We start from the raw sequence: 17,210 nt of genomic DNA on the forward strand, positions 1-17,210 counted from the left end.
AGAAATAAGGAGGTAGTGATAGCACAACATTATGAATAAATTAAGCACTTCAGGTTTTCACTGTGGGACATTTTTGTTATTGTTCGTCGAGGTCTGAGGCCACATGTTGGCGCATAATGCAAAATAAAATATACGTCCAAAAATGTATTTAAAAAACAACAAAAAAAAACAAAAAACTCAACTTGTTAATAAATTGTCCATTCTCATACAATTTATATTTAACTTGTGTGTGCAACATAAAGACTAATAGTGTGCCCATGTTACAATATAGTGTAATCCAAACCTCTCTGAGTAACAAATGATGAAGCCATTATAACACGAAACATTTTAAATCCATTTTTATTAAAGACTCTTTTCAATTAAAAAGACGAAAGCAGCATAAAACCAAAACATGTAGAAACATAACACACATCAATTTGCAGTTTTTAATCATGATAACATAACTTATTCTGAATGCAGTGTTTGTTAATTTACAACACAAACAAACAACATTTAAAGTCCAGGAACCAAATAATAAGTATGGTTGCTTTTCCTGGGATAAAAACTCATGTAAACAAATTATTCATCTTCTCATGAGGGCTTCAGAGGTAACCCTACTATTTTGGTTCACAGCCCATACACATTGGGTTAAAACCAGCTGTAAAACAAAACAATCACAGTTTTACTGACAGTAGTTATTCACAAGCTAACTCCACACTCAATTGCACAGGACAGCCAGCCACCCTCTAGGAGTTAAAATTTCCAGGGGTGTTGCATCTCAGGCTACGCCCCCAATCGATTACGTCACAGCAGCTGGTTTGTGTTGACAGCTAATGGAAGACAGGGGCTGTGACATCACTGATTGGGGTGTGGCCAGATGTGCAACATGCATAAAAAATTCAACCTGTGCAGCGGCTGTTTTCTGCCCCGTGACACAGTGTTGAATTACGTTGTTTTAGTGAAAGCAGGTAACTTGTATCACAGAAGAGTAAAAATGATAAACTTTAAGCCACCTGGCATTAGTCCACCTTACCACTGCTGACTGCAGTTCTCCTGTGTACATTAGTGTCTGTGTGTAAATACAACAGAATTTTATTTGACAGTGTTCCAGCGCAGAGTGAAAAAACAACAACTGATAATATTAACAAGGGAGCTTTCACTCACACACATAAGTGACTAACAATGAATTACATCAAGCACATCTCTGGATTTATGACACAAATTTAAAACAATTCATGCTGTGCAAAACGTTGAAACTTCAGGAAAAGTGTGGAGTCGTTCCATGTGATATCCAGTGAGGGTGTACAGTGTTACAGTAATAATTCCACTCTAAAGGAAAGCCACCACATAAAGCAGCTGTTGATTAGGCAGTCAGTTTGCTTTAAGAGGTTTGCATACATTTAAAAGGCAGTTAGTCACATTATTAGAAGTGCTTTAGCATATTGCATCCAGTTCCAGGTCAGTGTCAGCCTGGGCAATGCAGATTAAACTTCTTAGCACAGAGGTCAAATAACCTTAATGGCAGAGATGTTATTAGCCCTCGTGGCTATAAGGAAGTCATCAGTTCAGTTTTGAGGCTGGGCTCCATTTCCATTCTTCCTCTCTGAGCTCAGAATACCAGCACAATTTGAGACCAAACAAAGCCTCATACTGTTCTTTAGGGTAAATATACACCTATATTTTCATAAAATTTCCATTCTCACTGCATTTTCTAGTTTTGTAGCTTTATGAGACTAAACCAGATACAAACTAATGTGGTTGTTTCTTTAAATTAGTCTTGCATAGAACCTTGCAGTACTTTTCTACCATTGCCTATCCATCCTGCTCCTCACCACCGAGGTGCTCAACATTCAAATCTTGCTCCAGCTTCTCCTGCCCCCAGCTGTCATCCGCCTGGGCCCAGTGGAACTCGTAGCCCTTGGACAGCACGAGGCTCTCCAGGTCCCTGTCCTCAGCCCTCTCCTTCAGCCTCTGCTCCTCAAGTATAGACACCAACATGTCTCGTTTCTCCACCGTCCTCATGATCTCAGACAGGATCCCCTGCTCCTCCTGCAGCTCAGAGGCGCTCTTCTTTGTATCTGGAGTGAAGTGAAAGAGGGGACAGGGATTAAGAAATGAGTACTTTTAAGCCTGACTAGCAGATTGAACAGTGAGGTCCAAAAGTCTGAGACCACTAGTCGAGATACTTCTATTTTGCATTTGTTTCAGATGTAATACTCATTTTTTCATTACAAATGATAATATTAGCGTAACAATTTGAGTGAAAAGTTGAATCTTTTGTGTACATGAAATGTACATGAATTTCAGAATATCTTAGTATTTGGTATGTTCCCATTTTGCTTTAATGACAGCATGCACTGGAGCTGGCATGGACCCATGATGGCCCATGTTATCCCAGCATGACTTGACCACGTTCCAAAGAGCTTCCTGTGATGTCACAGAATGCTTTGCCTTCTCAGTCTTCAAGTGCCCCCATAAATGTTCAATGGGGTTGAGCTCAGGTAAGTGTGGAGGAAAGTCCATGACAGTCAGGACTCCTTGGTCTTCTTTGGTCTTCAAGTAGTTCTTACAAAGCTTTGAGGTGTGTTAGGGGTCATTATCCTGCTGCAGTATGAATGATGCAAACCAGAAAGTGTAGCATGTCTCTGAAGAATGGAGTGGTACTTCTCCTTGAGAAGGGTGGAGGCAATTCAGTGCAGGTGTCCATCTCCAGAGTCGGCCCAAGAACAAAACACCCCCAGACTTGAATATTCCCACCACCATGTTTCATTGTGGGTTCGTTCTCTCTCCTGTTTGTCTCCTTACATACACCATTCTGTTGCTGCCATAAATCTCAAACTTGGATTCATCAGTAGATAGGACTTTTTTCCAGTCATCCACTGTGAAATGCTGGTATTCCTTAGCCCACCCCAAGTGTTTGGCCTTGTTTCCCCTCCAGAGAAGTGGTTTAGAAACTGCTACTCGTCCTCTGAGACCACAACAAGACAGCCTTCTTTTGTCTTGTCTTGTGTTCTTTATTTAGCAAATTCTGTATCTGTGATGAAGTTGCTTTTCTATCTCTCAGGGGACTAAGCTTGATGTATTGATCTTCTGATGTTGTGGTCACTTCTGTTCTGCCTGATCGTGCTTTGGATACAACTGATCCAGTTTCTGCAAAGCCTTTTAGAGTTCCATGCACTAACCCTTATAAACCTTTAGTCTAGCCATGATTTGACACTGAGAAAGGCCCTCTTTGCTTAGAATAACAATTTGACTTGTGACACTTTCACTAAGTTCCATGTTTCTCACTATCACAATGCTACTTGCTAATCAGTGATCTGCTGAAAACTTGAGGCACAGCCATATTTATAACAGGTGAACACTGGTTGCAGGTTGAGTTACTTGAATAAGCCTCCGATGAGTAGATCAAATCCACCTGAATGTCATCTGAACGATTCAATGGAAGGGATACAACTCAAGGAAATCTGACCTTTTATACAAAGGAGTTAAGTTAGTCAATGGCACAAATTTCCTTAAATTTGATTGCTGACCTAGAAATAGTGCAGAATCTTGTATATTTCTTCTTCATTTGACATGTCAAAACTTCTTGTGTTTTTCTGAATCCTCAACCTTTCTAATTATGTCCAAGTTTACATGAAAATATTAGCGATTTTTAATGTGGACTTTTGTACCCCAGTTTATGTGTCCAACCTTACCTTCTACTGCCATTCTGCGTCGGAGATCTTGCTGCAGACGGCTCTGAGTGTCCTCCAGTTCAAGCTCCTGAGCACTGAGAGATGAGAAAATTGGATGACCTCTACTGGTGAGTGATAGGAATTGAAACGCCAGTAATAAAATGTTTGTTTTCTTGTACAAGTCTTTCATCTCTGTGTGATCAGATGCAGTCACTTACAAAATCATGAGTTCGGACTCATAGCGCGCTAATCTGTTCTTCTCCAGAACGAGTTTAAACCAGGTCTGATAAAGCTGGGCCTCGTCACTGTCATCTGTCTGAGACTCTTCTGGGAGTGAGGGAATGAGGAGGTCAAGGGGAAGGATGAAGGAAGCATTGAAGGGTTGAGACAGAAGAGAGTTGGTAAGGATTGGAAGGAGGAAGAGAGGGAGGTAGATATGAATGTAAGAGTGATGAAAAGAGGCAGGATGGAAACATATTTTAGAAAAGAGGAAGCACAAGAGAATTTCACATTAATTATGTAAAGCCATAAAAAAAGAAACTTCACACTGGAATCAAACCTCAACCACACACACACACACACACACACACACACACACACACACACACACACACACACACACACACACACACACACACACACACACACACACACACATATAGAGGACATCTGCTTAGCCTTGACCTGCCAAGACCTCACTATTCACTAGAACACAAACAAAGCCCTGCACTGTAAAAAGATAAGGCAACAATGAAGTCTCACTGTCTATTGTGAGTACAGCCATCAACTGTATGTAGAGGCTTTTAACCAGACCGGGATTACAAGGCAGTGCTTTTCTCTAAATGATCTGCTTTTCTCTAAATGGCCTTTAGAGAAAAAAAACATGAGTGAGGCTTTCACAGTGGAATTCCATTGAACTGTATTGTAAACCGAGATTGAACCAAGGTGTTGACGGTCAGAATTCTGTCACTAAAAGTAGCTGGTAAATGTATAGCTTTGTCTTGTTCAGGGCCAAATACCTTTGTAAGGTACAGGCCTGTGTGTGTGTGTGTGTGTGTGTGTGTGTGTGTGTGTGTGTGTGTGTGTGTGTGTGTGTGTGTGTGTGTGTATTGTCCGGTACCTGTTTCTCCTCTTATGATCTTTTCTATGGCCACTCCTCTCTCCTCCAGATCTCTCTGTTTCTCTCCAACCTCCTCCAGTTGTCTCTGGATCGTCTGGGTGATGCAAAAATGCAACGTAATTACACATGATCAATAGCGATCATTATCATGTAACTGTTAAATCTTAACATCTGCAAATGTCTGCAAAACCACAGAGCGAGAGACCTACATGAGATTTTTTGGGTACCATGGGTTGATTCACCCACACTACTCATCCCAAGAGGTTTTGATGTACAGTGGAGGTAAAAGAAATTTCATTTGTGGTGCTCAAAAAGAATTCAGCTGCAGCGTCTCTTCCCTTTTATGTTTGGTAATCCAGAGAAAACACCATCAACCATTTTCATAGGGACTATTTCTTTGGTAGAAGGCAGTTCCAATGAATGAATTATTCAGAGTAACCAGACCATCATCTCTGGAAAGAGATGTTCCTGTTGTCATTTTTCCATCTCCATTACACAGCTGGAAACTCAGAGACAGGTATCTCAAAACCTGGGAAAAATATTACCAAAACTATCCACGTGGCTAGGTACTAATAGATTTATGTGAGAAAATATGAAATTTATAGATTTTGAAACTTCTGCACGCTAAAGCTGGATGAGGTATCATCTCACATTAGAGGACCCCAGACAGAGACAACTGTTCACATTTTTTAAAGGTTTGAAGGACTTTATCATGCAGATATCTTGTTCTTAGTATTTGGGTGTGTGTGGAGGTAAGGAAAATGTTTGGCCATTGTATGTGAATATAGCCTTCTTTGAATAACATGCTAAGTATTTAGGAGATAATCTGTATTTTAGTCAGTTTTTTCTGCCTTTACCTAATTGCAACTCCAGAATTTAAAGGAATAATACGACTTTATGGGAAATATGCTCATTTGCCTTCTTGTCAAGACTTAAATGAGAAAATTGATCACTTTCATGTCTATATGCTATATATGAAGCTACCGCCAGCAGCCAGCAAGTTAGCTCAGCTTAGCAGTAAGACTGGATGCAGGGCTAACATTTACGTAAATAAATGAATTCTACCAGCACCTCTAAAGTTCTTTTTTCTTTCTTTTGTTTGTACCAAAACTAAAATGTAAAAAGGACAACTGGTGCTTTTATGGGATGTTGAATGCTGGAACTATTTCTTGTCCGGGTGCAGTACATTTCTTGAATTTGGGCTGGTTGCCTGGCAACCTCACATGACTTCAGCAGTAGTCACTGGCAGATATTGATTTTTGCACTGATTAAACAAACAAGATATAACATGTTCATTAGTGAGTTTAAGAGGTGTTGGAAGGCAAATATTTTTTAACCTTTGAACACAACCAGGCAAGCTGTTTCCCCCTTCTTCCAGTCTTTATGCTAAGCTAGGCTAACTGCCACCTGGCTTGAGCGTCATACTTCTTATCTAGGTTTAAATCTTCTCATCTAACTCTTGGCGAGAAAGCGAAAACACATATTTGCCAGAATGTCAAACTATTATGTTAATGTGGGGAGATAAGATTAAATCCAGAGATGATTTTCCCTTTTACAGCCCCAAAGGGTGATTTAGATGAGTGAGACTATATACACACAGATATTAAGACATAATTTGTTAAATCTGAAGAAACTGAGCCAGCCATAATAATAACATATTTGGTGCAGTTGCACTGACCTTATACTTGAGTTGTATCAAAGTTAGCTGACGTCTTAATCCTTCTCAGATTTGAGGAACAGTAAGCCACTGAACATTTCTTTTTTCACATTTTTTGTCAGGCCATATTAAGAGACATAATGTCACAAACACGTCTAATAAGAATCAATCGTACCTGAGCTCTGTGAAGCCTCTTCAGCTGTTCTCTTTTAGCCTGTTGGGCCACCGTCTTCTCTTGCTTCCTCCTCTGTCTCTCTGAATACAGCTGGGACCAGAGGTATAGAACATTTCAGAAACTGTGCACACATGCAAATAGAGTTAACATGTCCCTGCATTATGCAGACTTGCAGTACAAACAAATGATGTCTAGAAACCTTGTGATTAGATGCTGTGTTTTCATTTTCATCATCAGTGGAGGAAGGCTCTTCCAGGTTCTGTTGACTGGAGGCTAAACAAAAAAATCAACAACAAAAACATAAAAAAGTGAGAATAGTTAAGAAAATGTAGTCACTATACCACCATTTTTATGGAAAATAACTAAAATATTTAAATATTTTATGGTCTTTATTTATTGTCCACGACAGACAAACCAAACACTGGCTCTACAGAGGGCTTTTCGCATTTTTCGCAGCCACCATAACTTCTCCTACAGGCTTGGAGGGAAGGGGGTCATTGTTTTGGTCTTAAAACTTTACTGTTTCGGTTCAATCAAACTGCTCTCATCAGTGCAGTTTACAGCAGGCAGCTGTAAAAATTCTATATGTAACCTTCATGGCTCTAATCAGAAGAAGTTAGCTACCAGCTGGTGAACACGGTGAAGCATTTAGAAGCTAAAGAATCAGATATCTCCATCAGGAGTTGGTGAAAACTAAAACAGAACTAACAGGAGAGGGAATGTTGGACTTTGATTCAACTGAAACACACCTTCTAATTGATGACAATGTGGCCGCCTTTCTGCCAGATGCATAAATTGCTTGCTTACACATTGACCATATCAACTATATAGGTTGATAATATGTCAGTGTTGTTTTTACATTTTGTTTCCCCCATGTAGCAAAAATGTATTATTGTACCTTTAAAAGATCTCAAGCCAAACAAGCTGGGAACCGCTGCACTAACCTTTGTTTCTGAGGTTGGTGAGGATTGTCTTGACTTCCTTTTGAACCTCCTGGTCATTCCCCTCGCTCTCCAACGCCTCCCTCTTCCTCAGCCTCAGGGAAGAGAACAGGTCAACCCTCCTGCGGGACAGCGAGGCCATGTCGTCAGAGAAGACCCCTTCACAGTCTCTCTGGCTCTTGAAGGACACCTGCTGCAATAGAGAGGGTAGGTCCCGCCCAGCCCCCCATGGATCTGCCCCTACAGACGCCCACCGAGCTTCACGCTTTCCGGCCGCCTTCTCTTCTCTGGGCAGCTCTGCAGCCATGGCACTTGAGAGGGAGTTGAAGTTGAATGCTCCTTCTGACATGGGCCTCTGTTTGCGGGTGCCGTCACGTTTGGTTCTCCTGGTAAAGCAGAAAGCCAAATCAGGATATGAAACAACAAAATCCAGAAAATGAATAGCAAAAGAAACACTTTAGACTGATACAATGGATGGACTTTTACTGAAACATCTTGCCCACAGCAGCACTGATGTGGTGTTTAAATAAACTATGGATAAATATACATAGTTAATATAATACAAACATTGTGACTGCTGTGTTGGAGCTGCTGGAGGGATTGGACACACTAAATGTCCTCCTGAAGGCGTTGGCTATAACCTGGAAGGCTGAGGGGGACGAGGCTGAGCTTTGGCTCTGCGCTGGTTCTCCGTCCTGGCCCGAGTCTGTCTGAGGCTTATCTGCTTCTGTCTCTGCTTGTACCTGATAAAACATCAGAGGACAGGAAAAATGTGGTCAACATATAATGTGGAAATAATTCCTCTTATCTCATTCACATCACTGTCTTTGGACCGTTGCATTATGCTGTAGAAGAAAGGGGTGAGAGATAAAGAGAAAAATCTTTCATGTCCAGACTTTTTCTTCTCCAGCACAACAACTGAATTTGGTGCATTAACAAATAAGTAAAATCTCAACCTGGTCCTTATGTTGATGTGTGGTTTCGGTGTCTGTGTTACTCAGAGTTTCTTCTGGTGTGACCAGCATGTCCCAGTTCAGAAGCTTCTCTTTCTGAGAAGGAGATAACATCAAGCGTTTCTTTGGGGTGGACGAGTGCTCTTTCTTCTCACTTCCCTCTGAAGGATTCTGGTTATCTGCAGATGTCTTGCAACTGTCTTCGGAGTTCTGAGTGAACAGGAATCTTATCAGTGGCCGGAAAAATCCATTTATTCATACAAAATCCTTAAAAATATCTATGCAATTTGAGCACTGCATGACCAAACCCTGCTAGTTACAAGGCTCTTAATGGTAAGACTGTTCTGAAATTTACAATGAATTCCACTGAACATACAGTTTGTTTTTCTGCTGAAGTGATCTCCTCAAAGTCAGAGTCAGCTTCGGGGACAGTCTCTGGTCCCTCTCTGTCTAGCGGCCAGCTTCTCTGGAAGTGCTTGATGAAGAGCAGAGGGAACGCTGCAAACACAGACACAACAGCAAGGATGTTATTCCCATATACATCAGCTTTGCAGACCCAAAGATGACTTTCACTATTAGCACTATTGGAACAGAAGTTCAGCTGTTATTTTCATTTCAGTTATTTAAGTGAACTCAAGAAAAAGTCTAAAACAAGTGCTGCAGTTTATTTGGCTCAGTATAAAATGCAATGAAAACAAAGACAAAGAGGCATTCAAAAGAACTTTAGACTTGCATACAGACAAAAGCTGTTGCAGTGTATCTACTGAAATACACCCACTGTAAAGCAGTAACCTTACGTCACAGGGGTGATACGAAATAACTGAGACAGCTGAAAGCCTTCTACATGACTAACCAATGGTATGTGACAAACCCACACTGTGTGCACAAAAACCATGTTACTAGACAAAACAATCATCCTGATACACCTGTAAAAATAGGGCTAAGTTGATAGAACTACCGCCAGAAATGTTTGGTCTGTGAATCACAGGAACTTAAGAACTCTGCGAACACAGTGAACATTTGCAAGACCTCCCACAGAGTTCCCCCGAGAGTTTCCACGTGTTTAAAAGAGAACAATACTGACCTCTGGTGTTGCCTATTCTGCATTACAACAATTTATAATCTACACTTTGTCATTATACCTTCTCTTGTCTTTATGTTAGGACATCTTTATATATACACTCACTGGCCACTTCATTAGTTACACTTATGCAATCTAATGCAATCTAATACAACAGCTCTGCCACGCATTCTATACTCAGGTGTACCTGATGAAGTAGCTGGTGAGTGTATGTAAATATATACACATATGTACACACACACACACACACACACACACACATAATATATATATATATATATATATATATATATATATATATATATATTATATACATACACATATATAGTCTCTAATCTGTAACAAATAATTCTGATATGATTCTACAGAACATGACTTTAGACATGCACAGTATTCCTAAGATGATACTGCACAAACTAAGTAAGCCAACCAAATTACAATGATCTGTTGTCCGTAGAAACAGACCAGGCAGGCACAGGGCTTCAGTTCTCTGTCAAACCTGAATACAGATACAGTTACAAGGGAGGAAAATCTAATTGAAGATGGAGAAGAAGCATTGCAGAGACAGACTAAATAAAAACCTGAGGTACTCACTCGCTCTAATCTTCCGTTTCCAGCGACTATTCTGTTTGGCGTTACGGTGATCTGCAAAAAAGTGGAAATGCACACAAAATAAGAGACAGGCAGACTGAATACTATAAAGTTTTTGAATATTGGCTCAATGGTTGATTAAGATCACAGATACCAGACCATTGACAGTGTGTGCACTGACTCTGGTCCTCCATACTTTTATATACAGTATATTGAGTGAAAATAAGAACCTAGTAAGTAATGATCAAGTCCAGAAATGTTGTTTTAAGGATTATACAACCCTACAGGATAACTTAAGTGTAAGTGTGTAACTAGATAAGTTTTATAACTAAAACATCTGTTCATTAGATTAATGCTGGTGGTCCATTATCACTCAGCATAAAGCACTATACCAGAGAAATGATTTCTGGATGGAAAATAGGTTGATTCTGATGTCTATCGTCTAATAATTGCTAAGATTTTCAGATTCTACCATGATATGCTCTGCTACAATTCAGTATCACAGTTCATGCCAATGCATCAGCTTTAAAAACTATGACCGATGAGTTTGCATTGTTTCTCCATGTGCAGAAATGTGTGTGGACAGAGTGTACAGTTCAGGGAAACTGCTGCCGAGATAGAACAACAAACACTCAGCTAAGTGTGGGAGAAAAGCTACAGTATGTCAGCCGCACCCTGATCTACCCAGACAAAACCGGGGGAGGGACTCCAACACAAACACTCACGCTTACGAAGAGGGGTCACCATTTAAAGTTCAGCCAGTTTAAGATTCTCCCTCAGGGAATATCATGTTTTCAAGCAATAACAGGGACTGAAAACCCATTTGTGCAGCACAGCAGCTTTTGTAACAGCGTTGAGAGATACAGAGTAACTTTCCTTAGGGTCAATCAACGATAAACAATGTTTACATATAGTGTGCTGTATATCTTGGCAGTATAAGGGAGCTTGGACATTAAGCCACACAGGAGCCATACTGACCTTTAGTCATGTCCTGGTTTTGGCCCTTAGCCCCTGTGGCATCTTGTGCCGTGGGTTTTACTATGCAGGAAGCTTCCAGAGCTTCCACAGCCATTTCTGTGTCTTCAGGAATGCTTATCTGACCGTCATCAAGCTGCTCTGAATGCAAGCTGGATGCCCCACCTGGAAATAAAAACAATATGTGGGCATTAAGTATTAACTAGCATCAAAGAAATACTAACATATCCAAAGTACAGTGGAAATTAACTGACTTGTAGCCTGTGGCATGCATACTGTCTCATTGGAAATCTACTTTAAAACAACCAATCACTCTACTGCTTGTATGCAGCGCTATATTAGCAAAAACAATTAGTGAAGTGTGACTAAGAATGGCTGTCAGGTACAAAAGAAATACATTCCTGTTATGCAGCACATGAATCCTGATGTACTTTTCATACAATAACAACTGTTAAGTGAACACAGTGAATATAGTGTCTGCTTCTGAAAATGACACATGCTGGTGTCTAAAAATGCAATCCACTCAAGTTTTCTAACATCACAGAATGATATTAAACTCAATTCACATACAAGCATGAATACAGTAATATACATCACATGTTCATAATTAAGTACTCACAGAATAATGAAGTCAACATTGTACAGAATCTTTCCAAAGATGATTCCACTTGGTCACAGCAAAGAAATGAGAACATCTGGCCATTAGATGACCCCAGCCTTTTATTAATGAGACTCTTTCACTTGTACCTAATGATGTTTCCACTTTGCTTTGGTTTAATGTTTGTCAGAAGAGACTAGGAAAAGCCACAGGGTGAATGGCTTGTGACGTGAAGTGACAGCAAAGGTTTGAAAACTGCACATCCAAAAAACTTTACCAGATAACATGTGGATACCAAACCCAGAAGAAAGGATAGAGAAGACCCACTTGCAGAGCCCATCAGGAAGCTGACAGGAGATGTGATTCACTTCAGTTCTGTTCAGGTTGACTGCAGTCAGATTCAATTCAATTTAGCTATACGATATTTATTTATTTTTTGCAGCAGAAGCCTTTAAAGCCATGTGATTAAGGGCAAACTGTATAACCCCACTGCTGTGTGCCTCCCTTTGAATCCACTGCACACTTAAAGGTTGTTCAGCTTCTCATCAAATGTTACAAAGCATGTGTTATTTGTTGAGTTAACAAAAGCTGTGATTGTGGACATGATTTGTGTGGGTGATGTTAGGTTAACGTAGCACAAAGGTGGGAAAAGGATTTGCTTTGACAGGAACTTTTTTGATGAAGTTGTTAATGTCGTGGTTAAAGGATATGGAAATATTTTAAAAATGTAGCCATTGCAACTGTTCAATTATGTCTGAGCCATGGTTTCTTGGAATTATTCAAATTCAACTAATTGGTAACAAACGACGAAGCAAATAATTTATGTAATCAAAAGGGATTTATTTTTGTATATATATATATTTACAGCTTATAAATATCATAAATTAAGCAATTTTACAGTAATTATCAGTATGGAAAACAAATAACAAGGCTAGCAGGCTGCTTCGAGACCTATCATAAACACAACTACAAAACAGAAACAGTATAGCCAACAAAATGTATCTGGCAGTGTGCAAAAAGCTGCTATGGGGCTGCTGATCTCTTGAGCAAAGTCTAGGAGGTACATGAGAGAGATCTGGAGAGGGGCTCTGAGGGGGGGAGGCCTCCTTCTGTAACAGAGGGAACCACAGACAGACCACAGACATGTGGACACATAACGTTACTGTCAAACTGGGCTGAGAAGAATGAGGGCTGCTGATGATGAACATCAGAGAGAAAATAAATCAGTCACTCAGGGGCATTCAGATGGATGATTTGTGTTAGGGAGGTTAGGGAGGAACACAGCACAGCATGAGCGTTAGTGGGGTTACCTCAAACGTTATGACTGACGTCAAACTAACAGAATGATTATGTGATGAACAAACTGACTAAAAGGTGCTATGCGTGCATCATCGAACTGTTAACACAAACACAAAGAAGGTCAGAAGCTTCTGACAATCTCCACACTAAACTTCATGATGTGTGCCACCAGTTCAACTCAGAAATCTGCTGTTTACCATCTATTTTGTGGTGCTGATCTTTGATGGCAAAGGAAGCTTTCAGACTTCATCTGAATAACCTTAAATGATAAGTGAGTGATTTTCTATATTCTTCTTATTGTAAACAAATCCCATGAAAAGACCAAAACCAACAATGGACTGATCCTACCAACAAGTGTTGTCTGCATCTAAGTGCATCTCAAGCCTGACATATCTTATTCCTCTGTGGCATAAAGATCCATTGTTGCCCAAAAACTATTAAAAACACATCAGTGAGTCACACTGTTCCACTGGGTGTCATGTTCCTACATTACCATAAACACACACACACACACTGTAGTTTATTTTGAATCAATCTTAAATACAACATCCTGCTGCTGAAAATGCACACTAGCACACTAAATGTGTAATAATCCACTGCTGAAAATAGTCCTCAAAAAATGCCTGATTTCTTCCTGTTTACGTAACGTTAGCTAAAAAGTACCGTGCCCACCTGTTTTAGGAAATTACTGAGACTTTAAAAAAAAAAAAAAAAAATCAAACAATATTGTGTGTCATTTTTAAAAGTTTACATCTTTGGAGCCACCAGGCTTGGGTCTGCTTGTCCACAGACGAGGTAGTAGCAGGGAGGAGAGACGGACTAACACATTGTTGGTTTTGGTCTTTTCATGATACTTGTTTTTTTTTTATGAAATGTTGTTGACAATGACAAATATGTAAATATGTAATGATATCACATAATAATATCCATATTTAAAGTGAATAATATTTAAATGCTGGAACTAAAAATATTAATGACTTAACATAACTTAACTTAACATGGAGGCATGATGGCATTTGTGTTTATAATAATTTAACCTAGTTATCATAATTAATTTGGAATTCTATTACATGTATAAAGATGCGACATATAACACCTTCACCGACTACAACATGCCATACTTGGAACCCATAGTGCTTTGTGATTGGTAAATCTGGGTTAGGTGGATGGGGACGGAACTACAAAGGCAGCCAATGCAAAAGCCAAATGACAAAATCTTATGAAAGAAGCCGGCCAATCGTCACCTTCCCCGCTGACAGGAATCAGCCAATCAGAGGGTGCAGCATTGGAAACTTGAAACAGACTGAACAAAATGAAGTGAAAAAAACAAATGGATTGAAGGAAAAAAAAAATGTGGGAAATGTGAGATGTGGGGAGAAAAAGGAAAATGGAAGATGCAAAGAAAACATAATGAGTGCTGAGAATTACAAGAAATAGTACGGTAGGTATTAATAAGACATAATTACTGATATGACAGAACTGTCCAAATAACAGGTCAGTGCTTCAGTGCATTTTGAGAATTATCCCCAATTCTGCACAATTTTACCAAACTATCAGAATTGATTTTACCTTAGGCAGCATTTACAACATCGAATATGCAACAAAAAATCATCAAAAATTACGAACAAAAAACTGCAATACTTTGAAATAAAAACAACAAAGTGAAATATTTTCACTGAGTCAAGAATATTCAGTCCTTTGTGGACGGAATATGTCCACCGTTGAGGAAAATGAAAAAAAAAATCAGCTTGGAATGATTATAGATAAGGCTCATCATTTTTGGTTTTTACAGATTTTCTACAGAAATGTTCACGATTCTTATTAAAGGATTGGACCTTTTTGAAGTGAATTTTAACCAGATTTGACATCCAAATGCATCTAAAAGTAGTTGAGTTCTGTGTTGCAAGAGAACATGGACTTTTTAAAGTAAATAAGGGTCCTCTTGTAATGTGCACAGCTTAGAAATTATTTTTTAGCACTAGAGTCCCCAGGTTAAAAAAAAGGCTTTCAGAGGTTAAACTATGGTGTTTGTGATGCAATTTTTTTTTTTTTTTAATAATCAAATTCATCAAATCCACACCTGTTTTCCATTATTCAAAACAGTTTTCCAGATTTGATTGTGAAAAATAAAAACCATAAATAATGAACCCTAAACTTAGGAAGCAAAATCATTCTATCACAATACATAACAAAAGTGAAATACTAGCATCTACTACAAAAAAAACAATTACATTTCTTGAAATTATATATTTTTTAAAAAATACTGTTTTGGCATTTCCATTGCATATCTCTGTGGTGCAGAGTTAAGGTGCAGCATGCAATATGCAGAGTCAGTGTAACATCAAAAAAAAAAAACATGTGAAATTTATGACACATTTAGTTCACTGAAAAGAAACCAACACAGTCCAGATGGATTTCAAGGTTAGAGTCAGAGAGCATGTTCCAGGTTACTAGACTGCAATTAGACACCACATGGTCTGTCCTTGGCATATTATCAAAACAGACTCTTTCAGGTACCTTTAAGCCTGTCTGGAGTGCAGAATGGAAAAAGTCTGACATTTATTGACCATCCATTTAGATGCTCTGGGATAAACAAGATCACTGGATCATAGATTCTAATGTGTCCGGAACAGATTTCACCTTGTGCTGTCTAAATGTTGACATTGAACAGTTACAACTGTGTGATATAAGGTAATTATTTACATCTGTACCGATATGCCTGCAGTCTCAGCAGCCTGGAACAAGCCCATGTGAGTCACAGATGCATTCAACAGGGTACAACACCAGGAGACCCTGAAGATCAACAACAAGTACCAGAGGATCTGAGTGCTGGGCACCTCAGTATACACCATTATTACTTTAATACACTATATAGTCTGAGTACCTATATGATATGACAATATGCTTTAAATGGCCTTCTGTTGTGCTGTACACTGTTACTGAGAGCAGATTTGACACAGTGCAGCCACACCAGACACTGAATACGAGCAGTGGAAGCTAATCAACTGAAGCATTTTTAAAATAATAATAATAATATACTGTTTAAGTTGCTTACTAAAACACTTTTGTCTTCAAAAACACAAAATTAAAATGGCCATGGGCACTTGGAATGTAGGAAGTATAGATAATATTTGGTGTCAAAAGTATTACTTTTTATCAACCCTGGATTCATCCATTCTGGGCAGTACAAGAGTAGAAATTCTAATCAGGTCATTGGCCCAGTCAAGCCCATTCGTTACTCCCCCCTCCTATGTGAACTGGTGGCCAATGAGCTGCTGCTGGGCCAGCTGGGGCTCCTGGTACATCTGTCCCAGCATCTCGTGCATCATGCAGAGCAGGGGACAGCCCAGGCTCAGCAGCTCAAACAGGAACACATAGTCATGTGAGTAGCTCCTGACGTGGGACCCCGCAGCTGTGACAGTCTCACACACACTTCCCAACAGCCATCGAGGCAACACACACACAGCCTGGCTAGCACGCCTCGGCCAGCTCAGGCTTTGCCTAAGCAAGGAAACCAGGGTACCTGCGGGTTGTATCTGGACGCTGTCTGTCGCAGAGTAGTTCCCACTGTCCAACGATGACGGCGTGGCGCGGCTTTGGTCATCCTGAATGAATCAAGATACACAGAAGGAAACTGATGACGTACAACATAACCCTCTATTACATATTCACACATACACATTCTTCCACATTTAATATATCAAATAATATATACATGCTTAAGACATATTACTTGGTACACAGGTTCCCTATAATTTTTCCCTCCACATAATCCAAGTAGCTACCAATAGTGCCATCATGTGACTAGTAATAAAGCATTTTGAGTTTTTGGCCAATAACTCATGGAAAAAAAAAAGATCTTTTATTGGTGGATTTCTTGGATCGAGACGGAGCTGCCAGTGTAAGCTACTCACATTTCCACCTAGAATTTCTGCCATTCAATCTTCACCAAATTAAAACATACTATATTTGAAGTAGCCCAAAAACAATTATAAACTCATATAATTTTTCTATAATGGATTACTAAAGTTTTGGAGGTGTGGCCTTTTGACATGAAATGCTGAAACTCTGCCAAAACAATGCAACATTGAATTACAGACAAGTTCAGATGGATGGACATTAAACAATCTGTAAATTGTCATCATATCTTACCTATAAGTGGCGCTA

The 17,210-nt window shown here is 39.5% G+C and overlaps 1 protein-coding gene across 11 annotated transcripts in view; it reads right to left on the reverse strand.

Annotated features, from left to right (window-relative positions):
* Nucleotides 1-323: 323 nt before the first annotated feature.
* The window catches only part of mical2b (microtubule associated monooxygenase, calponin and LIM domain containing 2b), a 67,658-nt gene continuing 50,771 nt past the window's right edge, over nt 324-17,210 (reverse strand). For 5 of the 11 annotated variants that reach the window (XM_044356089.1, XM_044356094.1, XM_044356090.1 and 2 more), the window contains 14 exons: nt 16,567-16,648; nt 11,766-11,813; nt 11,150-11,311; nt 10,175-10,225; nt 8,876-8,997; nt 8,503-8,709; nt 8,114-8,289; nt 7,550-7,932; nt 6,805-6,878; nt 6,606-6,695; nt 4,774-4,867; nt 3,872-3,980; nt 3,675-3,748; nt 324-2,057 (listed from right to left, as the gene is read on the reverse strand). In XM_044356089.1, coding sequence (XP_044212024.1) covers nt 1,792-2,057; nt 3,675-3,748; nt 3,872-3,980; nt 4,774-4,867; nt 6,606-6,695; nt 6,805-6,878; nt 7,550-7,932; nt 8,114-8,289; nt 8,503-8,709; nt 8,876-8,997; nt 10,175-10,225; nt 11,150-11,311; nt 11,766-11,813; nt 16,567-16,648 — 1,938 coding nt within the window. In that variant the 3' untranslated portion in view covers nt 324-1,791. The other 6 variants (XM_044356092.1, XM_044356091.1, XM_044356093.1 and 3 more) reach the window with 5 other exon arrangements.

This window comes from Thunnus albacares, chromosome 7 (assembly GCF_914725855.1).
Source record: "Thunnus albacares chromosome 7, fThuAlb1.1, whole genome shotgun sequence".
Taxonomy (NCBI): Eukaryota; Metazoa; Chordata; class Actinopteri; order Scombriformes; family Scombridae; genus Thunnus; species Thunnus albacares.